The 13,821-nt window shown below is 35.0% G+C and overlaps 1 protein-coding gene across 1 annotated transcript in view; it reads right to left on the bottom strand.

Annotated features, from left to right (window-relative positions):
- LOC133201877 (SH3 domain-binding protein 5-like) overlaps positions 1 to 12,561 on the bottom strand; it is a 45,142-nt gene extending 32,581 nt beyond the window's left edge. The window contains exon 1 of the mRNA XM_061337670.1: positions 12,419 to 12,561. Coding sequence (XP_061193654.1) covers positions 12,419 to 12,544 — 126 coding nt within the window. The 5' untranslated portion in view covers positions 12,545 to 12,561. The remainder of the gene's footprint in view (positions 1 to 12,418) is intronic.
- Between the last annotated feature and the right edge of the window lie 1,260 nt (positions 12,562 to 13,821).

Here is a 13,821-nt window from a genome sequence, read left to right as displayed (position 1 = left end):
TGTCGGATTTTTTTTTTAATATTCACTGGTATTAAGCCGATATCTGTACCAGTAGGTACGCATATCCCAAGATGACGTCGAGCTTGACAGGTTCATGAGTTTACACTGCTTGATTTTGTTATTTTTGTCATATTTCATTAAATGAATCAAAGTGAATTGTAGATATATTGAGTCTTAACAATTAGCTAGCGACAAGCAGAGTTGAATAAAACCGACAAATAAATCATATATCTCGTATGAAGGTGATAAGCGTACCTTGATGTTTTGGACATAAAAACCATGTGTAAATGATATCGGCTAGTTTTATGTACCTGCTAGTTTTATTTTTTCTAATTCTTTGCATTTTAACAATTTGCGCATAAATGTATCTGTCAAATATTTCACAGGAACGTAGCATCGTTTTTGAAAAAAAAAAGGGGGGGGGGGGTTGGGGCAGCAAGAGAAAAAAATTCAACATACTCGAAAATCCTATTTCGTGGGAGGTGTAAGGGGGGAGGGTAGGTGTTCCATCTTTCAGTACCAAATTTTATTAATACATTACCCTGAATTGACTATACTGCAACAAAAAAGGGGGAGCTGCCCTTTCAATGAATGAAATATATGTAGATAACGAACGGTATTCAAGCTCAAATGTCCATTAAACAATACAAATCAGGAGCAGCTAGAGCAAACACACACTGCTCAACGCGTTATCGGCTATTCGGTTGTTATCGGGCATTCGGTGCAAGGAAAGTAAAGTTTAGAAAACATAGGTGATTTTAAATTTCTTAATTCAACGATAATTGCGTACTTCAGCAAACAAAGTTTGTGATCTTAGGCAGATAAATGATTATACTTTCAGCAGCAAAAAGAACAAACCAAATCACTCTCTTTCTAAAGATACAATGTATACAGCTTTTTCAAATAATATTTTATTAAAATTTCGGAATATTTCATCACATTTTAGCTTTTGTAGAAGTCAAAATCAGATTATTCTATAAAACAAAACGGTTTATTTATTCTATGGACAATCATATACCTGAAGATAAGCAGACTGAGATCAAAAATCCAAATGAAGGGTTAGTAAATAGGCATCTAAAATGTCTCGTTAGGTTAAAACATGTTATCGTCAACAAGGTTGATGATGCAAACACGGACCTCTAAAATGTCAGAGGTGGGATCAGATGCCATGGAGGAGCGAGCATCCCCTGCCGACCGGTCATACCCGCCGTGTGCTCCTTGTCATGATCGTGAAATACGGAAAAATCCGCCGACAATGAATCTTTTCAATCGTGAAAAGTAAAGTTTGTAGTTTCAAGTCTATAACAATGTTTTTTAAGGTGGAGAGGGGTTGAGCCACAGGAAAACATTCAGGATTTTTTTGAAATGTTAAAAAGCAAAATGTTTACAAGCGATGAAGGGAAATAGGCTGTTGACAATTTTACAAAACTTAAATTCTTAAAACTGAGAAAGGAGGGGGAGGGGGTGGTGTAATACTCTCATTTTTTTTCTGCACGAAATATATTCTGTACAATACGGTGCAAGCGGTTCAACGCTACCACAGAAAAGTGTGGAAAGTGTGTGTTTGTGGGGGGGGGGGGGGGGTCTCAGACTAAATAATACCATGCATACAGGTGTATCTGCAAAAGACAGATGAATCCAAATCCAAATCTTATGTAGAGAAAGAATACATATACTTTTACATGTACCGGTAAATACAATGTATAAAAATGTTTGTTTGTTTGTTTGCTTAGTTGTTTAACGTCCCTTCGAGAATGTTTCAATCATATTGAGACCTGTACACGACACTTGCGGCTTTTGAGCAGAGAGAGAGAGAGAGATCTTTTTCGTGCCAGCATCTACTGCGACAAGGGACTTCGGTTTATACGGTCTTATCCTAAGGACCGGTCTCCACCTTATACAGTACGGAAATAATCCATACATTGTAAAAACAGTTTAGAAATGAGGCAAAAATAATAATTATATACATTTTTGTATGCTACGAAGAGATGCAAAAACAGATATATTCGAGGAGCCGTAACATATTTGGAGATTCGACCGTACATTATTTCGCCTACCACAATATCGAAGTGTATGCTTAAATCTTTGATAAAGTCCCAATATTTAATTACATTGTGACCCATATTCTTTTTCTTGAAATGTTGGGTTTTCTTTGGTGATTATTCAGATTTTGAGCGCTTGAATCATTTCCTTTGATTTAATGTATTGTATAAAGGTATATGTTGCAAATTTCTCTCTGCTTTATAGGTTTAAAGACTATATGTATATATCTTCAAATCATTTTAATTCACCAAGAGATTGAAGGGATATATAAGTATATCTATAGATGTAAACTCTCGAAGCTGTGGAGCTTTTCGACATCTGAGGATACATGTATGCGTACCTACTGGCACGGATATCGGCTTAATACCACTGATTTCGGTCACTGGAGGAGAGATTTTTTATACATGTATTTTCAAGAACAGATTCTTTATTTCCAAAATCTGCCAGCGTCCCCCTCTTAATTACCCCCCCCCCCCCAATAGAATGAAAATTGTCGTGCCCTAAAAGATATTGATGATTTCTTTAAAAGAATAGATTGGATAGAAGTTTCTAATCTGAATTAAATTCAAACTATTCGGAAATTGAAATTATTATTTGTCTTCTGCATCAAGCGTATGAGAAAAGCATTTGGATTGAAAATTAACTTCAAGCTAGAATTTCAATCAATTTTTCTCAGACGTCCGACACGAATTCGCTTTCTATCACCAAATCATATGCGGCTTTTACCCAACCAACTCAGAACCAGCAGCATACTTTGTACATATCTTAGGACTATCTTAAGATACGTCTTTGGATGTAAAACAAAAGCATCTTAGGAATATCTTTAGTTAAGATGTCGTAATTGGGGAGGTGGGGCGTGGTCATGGGATCCGGTCCCCTTGGGAGTTGTTGAAATGATATTAATAGTAAACCCAATCCCTCTAGAAAACACGGACCCCTGTTACAATGGCATAGAAAGTCACATACATTTATACATCTTCTGTATATCTATAAAGGCAAAGCGATTTAGCACCCCCTCCCCCTCCAAAACGAAATAGCTATATAAGGTATGGATAAGTTTATGGTTTTTTATCCTTGCTTGACAATAATGTCTGAGTCTTCTTTTTTTTTTTTTTTTTGAGGGCGCGGCTCTGTACCCTCCTTCCCCCTCCGGAAAATGCCTGTATCCGCGCTTGATATGTATTGGTAATAATAAAATGTTTCAGAAATTTTATAAATAATCGCTATTCCTCGATTTTCATTTCAAATTTTTTATCAGGTTTGTCCATTCTTATCCCGTTTTCATGTATTGAGCTGTAATAGATATAATAAGATTTATTTTCAAAATGCCACTTCTTGTGGTTGCGTCCCCAGATGTAACAGACCCCCCCCCCTCTCTCTCTCTGTAGAAAGGTTTGAGGTAGTGCCCGTCTGCATCCGCGCCGTAGTCACGCTTATGAACGTTTTAACCTGCTACATGTTTCATTCATCAATTAATAAATGTATTTTCTTTTATCACACTTTCTCTTTTCTATTTGTACGGTTAAATGCATACATATACAGTGACACGGCACAGTGCCTACTTAATTGATTTAATTCATAAAAGAAATTAATATTATTACAAAAACTATTGGATTAAATTATATAAGCTCTGTAAATTCAATATATTCTAGTTGTTTTCCTGGCACCAGCGCTTCTGATATCATTTAGATATGTCTTAGGATAAGCACATCGTCGTCTTGAAGTTAGGGCAAAGATAAGGAAGTCTCCTAAGATAGGATAGCTTCGTTGCCCTCCCCCCCCCCATCTCTCTCCTCCCTATGATATGCCGTAAGCTCGTCCCAGGAAAGCTTCAAAAGCATGCCTGCAACTTTAGAAAAACATACCATTCTTTGACAAAGAGAGATAGAGAGAGAGAGAAATTTATGACGGCAAGTGCAAGGAAAATATATATATATATATATATATATATATATATATATATATATATATATATATATATATATATATATATATATATATATATCGGAAATATCTATTTTAAAATTCTATTCTTAATTGCAAATATAGATAGGTTCCTACAGGCATTCAGTTACATGTAATAGGAACCCATCTACTTATTTAAAATTAAAAAAAAAACTCTAGGAAAGACAATAAATCAATTATTGTTATCAACATTATTGTATATATATAGGATCTCCCATGAGTTGTAGTTGGATATGATTTTTATCCAACGAGTTGTGTTTTTTATCCCCGAGCCTTGGCGAGGGGATAAAAACACACAACGAGCTGGATAAAAGTCATATCCAACTACAAATCATGTGAGATTCTTTTTATCCCATGTTTAATACTTCACAACCAATGTTTACACTGTTTTATGTAGGACTCCACTAATTTTACTTCATCACGCTAACACAAAAACCATTGTGACGTCACAACTGCACTTAACTGTGGGATATGAAAAAAATATCCAATGAGTCATATCCACGGGATAAAGGGGTAAACATGGGATAAATGTCGATATCATGTTACAATAACATTGATTTCATAAATGAAGTGTGATAAATTCATTTGATAGCTATTAGAACTTCGAAAATATAGTGACTAAAATAATTAAACTCTCTGATTGATCAAAAACAAAATTAGAAAAAAAATATTGAACTTTTAAAGCGAAATTATTTGTAGGTGGCATTTTTAAAATTTCAATTAGCCAATAATGCGCTTTTGGTTAGATGAATATTTTAATAGGTTGAAGGAGTGGCAAACTGAATCCAGTGTAGGAATTCCTACCATTCTAGTTATTTCAGTGGAGAAAATCCTACAACTCTATAGTTCATTTTTTTTCTTGGGAGAATCCTACTCTAGAGCCAGTTTTCCGCGGTGAGGGGGATTTGAGAGGAAAAGCCTACTCTAAAAGACTAACTAGGAGGAATGAGACACATATTTTGCTAGGCATTTCGTTAAATTAACATTGAATTAACATAATAATTCAATTTATATCTTCGAAGAATAGAGAAGGGGGGAGGGGGTTTTTTCCCCATCATTTGTCACCAGTTGACCAACATCTCTTTCCTTCTAGATCTCTCTCTGCTTTACGACAGATTCAAAATGTTTGGAGGAAGGGAGGAGATTAGGGATGTGAGTCTGCAACTATATAAGCCAAGTATTCACATAGTGCAGTTTTGATTTATTAACTATGCTGTATTTATTATATAAAGGCATGAAATAAAATGTGATAATAATATACGTCATTATAATAGTCGTTGTTACATGATTTTGGGGAATGCGAAAGAGAATCTGCTTAAATGCATGTAAAATTTTAATTTTTGCACTCAATATAATTATGTGGGTTGCAAATTTCGAATGTTCATTACGTCATACATGCACTGAGGTTTTCATCATCTCAACCCCTTAACAGCATACAATTCATCTAATTCTTGAAAAATATTCAATGACTAAATTAAATTACATGAAAGTTTATACCTGTATGAAATCCGGAAAATGGAGGGGGCTAAGTATCTCATTTTTGACTCATCTTCACGTACCTAAATTAATTCTTTTCTTCCTGTTCAACTATATCTACTTTTGGTTTCAGAATTACATTGTAATTAGTTATCAGTTAGTTGATCAATAGTCAGTTAGGATTTAGAGCTGATGAGGGAATCCGTACACCTACCCCTGGGATTTTTCAGTCTTAAACTTTATAGAGTCAAATAACCTCCCCCCCCCCCAACCCCCTAAGGAGAGGAAACGCAGAGCTTTCGGAATTCATAAAATGTACATGCATTTACAAGAAGGAAAGGGGTCTGTCAGTGTAACCCCTTTCTAGTTAATTTTGTATCATTCATTTGATTTATGCCCAATTCTTTTTAGATGCATGTATAATATCCTCTAGTCCCTTACAAAGTCTTGTATGATGTTTTCTTTTTTATTACATGTGCACTGCATGCACCGCTTGATATTGGAAAAAAACATCTAGTTCAGAACATTAATAAAAGTGTTAAAGTTCTGCCGGCAATTAATATTTCGTAGTAAATAAGGAAATTCTAAATACTAAATTTGGAGATTTTTCAAATTGGTGCGCTCATATCTCAGTCCTTATCCCAGTTTACATCAAATCAATGTATTTAAGAATAGTTTGATTTATATTAAGATTTGGGTTGTTAAGCACAACATCTTGTAATTTTTGCTAACCAATGCAAAGTAACATGCATCGCATGCACCAATCACCTTTTCCTAGTGAGTACTGAATCTATGGGTATTAGTATGCTGTCACGATTGTTAAATTCCTGTTAAAGTACATGCATCATTGAGGGAGTTAGCAAGATTCCAGTTCCCCAAGGCCAGGACTATTTCCCGAGGCGAAGCCGAGGGAAATAGTCCTGGTCGAGGGGAACTGGATCTTGCTAACTCCCTCAATGATATACTTTTAACTGTTTTATTATACCGATACAAACGTAAAATTTAGAGGATTCGGATGGCGTGATTTCAAAGCAGGGATTAGCTCACTGAACTAACACACGGAGATAAGTCCATTCACATATCATACCAATGTAAAAGTAAAATCATTTCGGATAACCGGGAATTAGCTTTCGAAGGAGGGATTAGCTCATTTGACTAACGCACGGGGATTAGTCCATTCATAACGATTTCCAGGGAATTAGTCACATACAATAACTGCGATACAAACACTTCGTGGTCGTTTCATTTTGTAAATGAGCAGAAACTGTACAATAACTACAAAATATTAACAACATAGAACTGTTTAATTTTAGCGATGATGGAAAGCTGTATGAATCACTCAAATTACATGACAGCGCTGTTACGTATTTACTCAAAATTTTAGATGAATTTAGGATAGAAGTGAACAGCGGCGGATCCAAAATTTTAGAAAGGAAGGAGGAGGAGAACAGTTCACGGATGGTTTTCTTTGACAAAATAAAGAAAAGAAAAAAATTGTCCAAACTCTAAAATCGTATTTCCTGGGTTAGGGATACTAGCTCATCATTAGTCCTAAAACTATGTGCCTGGTCGTTACGTGTGGATAAATTAAATGTGTATACAAGTTAAGCAAACACAATTTACGAAAGTCAAAAAGAAAAAAAAACAACTCAAAGTTTGGGGGGGGGGGATGCCCGACGCCCGCCAGTATGTGCTGGATCCGCCTTTGGCTACTTCTTTACTCTTCCTCCCTCCTCTTTCATCAGATTCTGTTTGTTTTAGTTTCGAGTCAGGAATACTGTACATGTATGTGACGACCGGTGGATAACATTTCTCTTAGAATTCAATCTGCCAGAAACATTTTTGCTTGATACTATTAAAGAGTTTTGACTGTACACATTAAAAAAAAAATCTTTGCTTGATTATAGCATAATCTATAGGACTTTTGAAAAAAAAATTAAACAAGGTTGATCATGCAAATGCATTCTTAATTTCTGTTAACCATTTGTCATTTTTCCTTATTCTTTCTTCATATATACACTCAATATACAGTCACATGAATTTTTTTGAGTTTAAGCTAAAATTTCAGTTTCCTTGAAAGAGTCGGTCTGTCTAATTTTATGGGGTACATGATTTCACACCTACATTTAGGGCTTTCTTCCAAAAGTATGTATCTATTTTTTTTTCACCTTCTTTGGCATATTTTATAAATATGCATCCTTGCTTGCACTTATTCACATGGTTTATTTGTTTATCTTTGGAATTTTTTAAAAGTTAATGTAGCATATGCACTCAGAATAGCACATAGCACCTGCATGGAATTAGCATCTAGCACCTGCATGGAAATATCTCTTACATGTAGCAACTGCATGAATGAACGTAATTTTGGATATTGACGCCCACATTACCCCCAGATTTATGTACATGTATAGTTCTGTACTGTGATATACAGCTTTCTATATCATTTGTCTACTAACTTATATATACATATATTAATTTCAGAATATATTTACTGAAACCTTGTTCTTTTTTTTCAATGAAGAACGTTCTTTTGAAAAATAAACTAAGATTAGAATAATAGTATATTTACTGAAAAATTGAAAAGGGGGGCTAATTTGAAAGGGGGGCTAAACCAACCCCCACCCCCAAAAAACGTTTGGGGACTATGCCCCAATTTTCAAAGCCTATATTATGTCTATCTTTGAAAAAATAAGTTTGGGAGGCTGCCCCCTCTAGCCCTCCCTCCGGTTCCGACGCCTATTACAAGTTTATTACGCATCGCTTCTTATCATCAATATTTCACATTATCAATTTCTATAATGTAATATTAAGAAAGACTTTTTTGGGATGGGGTGGGGGTTAATTTTTATTTCTTTCTTTCCTTGGTTTTTTTTTTTAATTTATTTAACTATAATTTATTCATTTTGAGGGAAAGTTCATCCTAACTTAAAAGATGGAACAAAAATTCTCAAAAAACATGGGGCCAAAGTATACTTGTAGTTTGAGTAAAAAATCAATCCATGTCACTTGATAACCAGTAATTAATGAATCAGTTTTACATGATTTCTCGTAATTATGCGTAGAGAGGTTTGTAATCTATATAGAAAAGGAGAAAATATAACGCGTTAAATTATATGACAATTCTACATTGTATATACATTCAACTATGGAAACCTTTGTTATTGTTATACAGTACTTTTTGTAATGACAAAATGTACTTTCATGGGGGGTTGTGTATGGACTTTTGTTGCGAGGATAAAAATGGCAGTGCATGTCCATAAAAGATTTATATTTTCTTTTCAAAGATTTGCTTTTGTATTATAAAATGCATGTAATGAATTATAATATCTAATAATATCTATTTTCATGAAAGTAAATAAAGGAAGAAAAAGAACACTATGGAAACCTAGCTCTTTATATCTGTTCTATAATGCTTTTTTTTGGGGGGGGGGGGGCAAATGCCATTAAAATCATCAGCCTTTGTAAGTTCACTTATTATTAAAGTAGTACTATCAAGGAACGGCATTGATAAAAAAGGGTGTTGAAGTTCTTTTATTATTTTCCTTAATCGGCAAAAATTATGAAAAATATAAAACAAAAGCCGAAAACTAAAATTTAGGTGGAGAGAAAATTGGCTTGAGGGGTAGTCACACTTTATAGCTTTTAAGCTGTGTATGATCTCTCGAAAATATTGGCTTTCCTTAGTAGAAATCCTTCTCTAGATCCAGTTTTTCCGGGGGACTCCCCCTCTAAAACCATTTTCCCGGGAAATACTTGAGGGGGGGGGGTCTACCGTACAAAGTCGGTACTTTTGCTGGTTGGAACAATGTTGAGGTCTACATGAATATTTTATGTTTTTGAAGGGTCGAAGAAGGTCTTGATTAAAACTATGTAAATTAAGATTCACGACGCTATCAACCCCCCCCCCCCCCCCCCGGCCTGTGTATGACGAATGATGACCCTTATTGTCAACACACATGGCGCACGTTCTTACAGCGCACCGTAAGAATGATTGAAAACAGAAAATGTGTTTCCTAACTTTGTTTACATGTCTTTTGTGGGGCATAAGCAAAACGTCCTCTATCGGATAACACATCGTCCTCGCAAGGTTAACACAGCGTCCTCTCAAGCTTAACACATCGTCCTCTCAAGCTTAACACACCGTCCTCGCAAGGTTAACACACCGTCCTCTCACGGCTAACACACCGTCCTCGCAAGGTTAACACACCGTCCTCTCACGGCTAACACACCGTCCTCGCAAGGTTAACACACCGTCCTCTCACGTTAACACAACGTCCTCTTACGTTAACACAACGTACTCTAAAGCATAGTGAAAAAATCATGCTTTAATTTTCAAAATACAACATAATGCAACCCCCCATCGTGTATCTAGTGCCAAACCTTATAAATATACCAAATCTTGAAAAAATATCTCAATTAGAAAGTATAGTCCTCGGAGGAATGTGGGGTGTCATAGTCCTCGAATGGTCGGTGATGCATGTGAGGGTGTGTGTGTGTGTGTGTGTGTATATATATATATATATATATATATATATATATATATATATATATATATATATATATATATATATATATATATATATATTTTTTTTTTTTTTAAAGATTCATTACCCTTATTGGAACTATACTACACGAGAATGCATGCATATTAATTAATCAAACATCGTTTGTGGGCTTTGTGTATGGAAAAAAATCCATGCAAGGTTTTTCCCCAGACGACTATAAACGGTTAGGAGGTGGATAAAGTATACAGGTTGGTTACAGAATATATCTAGAATTAGGGGATGAAAGGTCGTTGATTGACCAATGCTGGAAAGTGGCGAAATACATCCCCAAAGTGCGAAGAAAATCTTGCGCTTATTGACATTACGGGATCTGTAGCGTTATGGTCAAAGACTAAAATATAAAACCATAACGCTACAGTTCTGCAGCTAAAGATAAAGTAACTGAACACTTTTACGCACGTATTTTCTCCACTGAAGAAAATAACAGTGATTTCTGTTCATTGATACTTTGTTGTCTTTGAACATTTTCTTGGGGGTAAATGCCACGTACCATGCATATATTGAAAATTACATATACATGTATAAGCGCAAAATTTACCCCTATGTACATTATAATTTTCTCAATGTTCCAAAAACAATTTGCACTGGTGTATAGAGGGTCCTTAAGTCAACATTAATTAGGGCACTTCCGGTATGTAAAGTATTTTAGTGTATCGATCCTCATGTACATTTATCAGTTGAGTCTGCAAATATATTTTTCATATACACGAAGCGGTCTGGCAGGTTTGTTCAGGAAGCGCAGTGATAGAACACTTATCTAGGGGGCCCGGGTTCGAATCCTGATCTAGTTTCTTATCTCCTCCCTTAATTAATTATGGTGCCGTGCCATGTCCTGGAAGTGACAGGTGAAAGATCTGCCAGGGAGGAATCTGGACATTTAAGGAATATCCCAAACAAAAAGAGGGTGTTGCAGAAGCTCGCGATTATTCCCTATATTGAAAAGTACATGTATATTTTAATACCCACGACGCATTAAGCTCGATCTCTTAACATAGTTTCAGCTTCGTTGATGTATTTATTAATAAGTCGGGCACGCTGCATATCCTTGTTAAAGCATAACACATAAAATTTTTAAAGTTATTTTATGTACATATTTATTTTATCGAACATTACAAACGCTTGGCGAACTGTTCAATCCAGCCATAAATACGGTAGACATGTCGCTGCCTCCATTATTAGCGTCTATTATGAGTAAGAAATTGTACTGAGGAACAATCAAATAATAAAAAATATGCACCTTAAAAGCTGTAGATAACAAGGCGCGGATCCAGCATTTTTTTCCGGGGGGATGGGGGGGGGGTGGTCCACCCCAGTCAAAGAATTGAAGAAACATTAACAATAACAGAGCTTGTGCCCTGTTTACAAAAACAGCTTATGTTTCACGGGGTGTAATTTGTTAAACTCTGCACACATCACTGAGCACGGACTGACAGTACTGGTGAGTTGGTTTTTCTTTCTCACATTTCTACTCTGCATTTTCTGGATTATAGTTTTAATATTTTTTTCATAAATTCACAAATAAAATTTCTACTTTTCTTAAGTTTTAAAGATAAAGTTTACTTTGTGAAAGTGCAAGGATGTGCCAATCAAATACGTCCTGAAATTCTTTGTTTCAATAACTTCATAAAATAAGTTTTTCATAATATATCCGTCTGAATTGCTATACAGTTGTAGCAACATATATATATTATACAGAAAATTTGAGAAAATATTAACTTCAAATCTGTGTCTAAGCCCCTTTAAGTTTTCAAAATGCGACGATTTTACGTTCGGCTCCTTATTACAAATTTACTATTTAAAAATACAATTTTCTAAAATTTTGGCAACACCAGTCTTCATTGTACAGTGTATGTTTAAAGAGGACGGGTGTACTTCTCTCTCTCTCTCTCTAGATCTCTCTCCTTTTCTCTCATTTAAATCCGCCAATGTGTGTGAGAGATATCATTGCATTCTAATTCTAAGTAGATCTACAATCATTTTATCCTGATCACATTTAAAGCATAATAGTCAAACTTTCGATAAAAATATATGTAGGTCAATTAATTTTTATTTGCTTTATGAGCTGTAGTATCTTTACATTGTATTGTTAAGCGCTGCGTAATACAGATAAGTCAAGTAAGGGCTAGATAGGATAAGTCGTTACTACATGCCTATACCTGTGTTGTAATAAGGTCCACGATATTTTATATAAAATTTCCTAAAATACATCATTATTTACATTAATATCTACCATGTTACAGAACAATATAATAACGATATTTTAGACAAATAACTTCCTTGTCTGACCTCACAGGATTTTTTGCAAAATGATTTTAAAAAATGAAATGCTTAAATCAGTCCGAGAAAATAAAGGGGCGTATCCGGCTTACCTGGATCCGCGGATCCAAATCTCCTACATTATCTGGACTATCAGAGCCAGTCCGCGCCGTCTTCTTACAAGTTCCCGAAGCATTCATGTTTATATTCTCGTCACGAGAAGAAAAATTACCAAACATTATAAATAAACATTATAAATAAACATTATAAATAAATACAAATTTAACAGTGTACACTCTCCATCTTGATTTTTATCTCAATAGGGGTTACCACCGGTAAATAGTCACTGAGGCACTCGAAGGGGATGGGTACAACAGAAATTCTTTCTACTTAAATTATTAATTGTTTCTACTCGGCCGTTTCCGTCCGCGCAATTTGATGTTTGTTCACAATAAGTTGATTAGAACACATTTTATTGCATATATATACATATATACAGTGTATTTCCATGAGAATGATAAATGCAATTTGAAGCAAGTAATGAGTTTCTCTCTTTTAAAAGCTGACTATACAAAGACAATTGGCATAAAAATACATGTATGAACCAAAAATAAACTATAAATACATGTATAAACGTTAATTAAAATATGATTACACTGTACTTTAAACGCAATTATAAACTAAAGGATAAAATATAATATCAATTAGTTATTCATCAGCCAGAATTTATAAAAAATCACGTATAAATTAATGAAATGCAGAAAAGATAAAAAAAAATGATATTGTGTGAGAGTGTCAGAACCCTGGAATTATCTAATCTTATTGATTTGAATAAATATTTTCAAACTCATCCTAGAAAATTGCATTATATATTCTAGCTGGAACATAATTTTTTTATAGTTTGTGGCCAAAAATAGGTGCTACCGCGCTAATCCAACTTTACACAACACAAAACACACCGTAATATTAATGCAACTTTACACAACACGGTCGCTGTCACGCTAACGCAACTTTACACAACACGACGTCGCACTAAAACAAAGCACGCTCCGTCACGCTGACGTAACTTTACATAACACACTGACACGCAAACACAACATTACACAACACACCGTCACTCTAACACAACACGAGGCCCATGGGTCACATCGCTCACCTGAGCACATTGGCTAGGAAAAAAGCACAAATCACTTCAGTGTTGAAAAGTTTAAAGGGGGGGGGGGGCTTGGATTTTGAACTACCTGAGGATGCTTCCATATCAATATAATAAATGGCTTTGCTGTTCTTGAGCAGAAGATTTTTAAAGATTTTTTTCCTATATATTTCCTTGTTAAAAATTTGATCCCCTATTGTGGACCCTCCCTACCCCCCCCCCCCCCCCCATCATTTGAACAAACTTGAATCTACACTACTTGAGGATGAATCCACATCAATATGACAAAACATGACTTTGCTGTTCTTGAGAAGAAGATTTTTCAAGTTTTTTTTTCTATATATTCCTATGTAAAACTTTTAT

This window comes from Saccostrea echinata, unplaced genomic scaffold (assembly GCF_033153115.1).
Source record: "Saccostrea echinata isolate AGI-Se365-2 ecotype Australia unplaced genomic scaffold, CSIRO_AGI_Sech_v1 ptg000046l, whole genome shotgun sequence".
Classification (NCBI taxonomy): Eukaryota; Metazoa; Mollusca; class Bivalvia; order Ostreida; family Ostreidae; genus Saccostrea; species Saccostrea echinata.
This window is presented reverse-complemented; position numbering and strand designations above follow the sequence as displayed.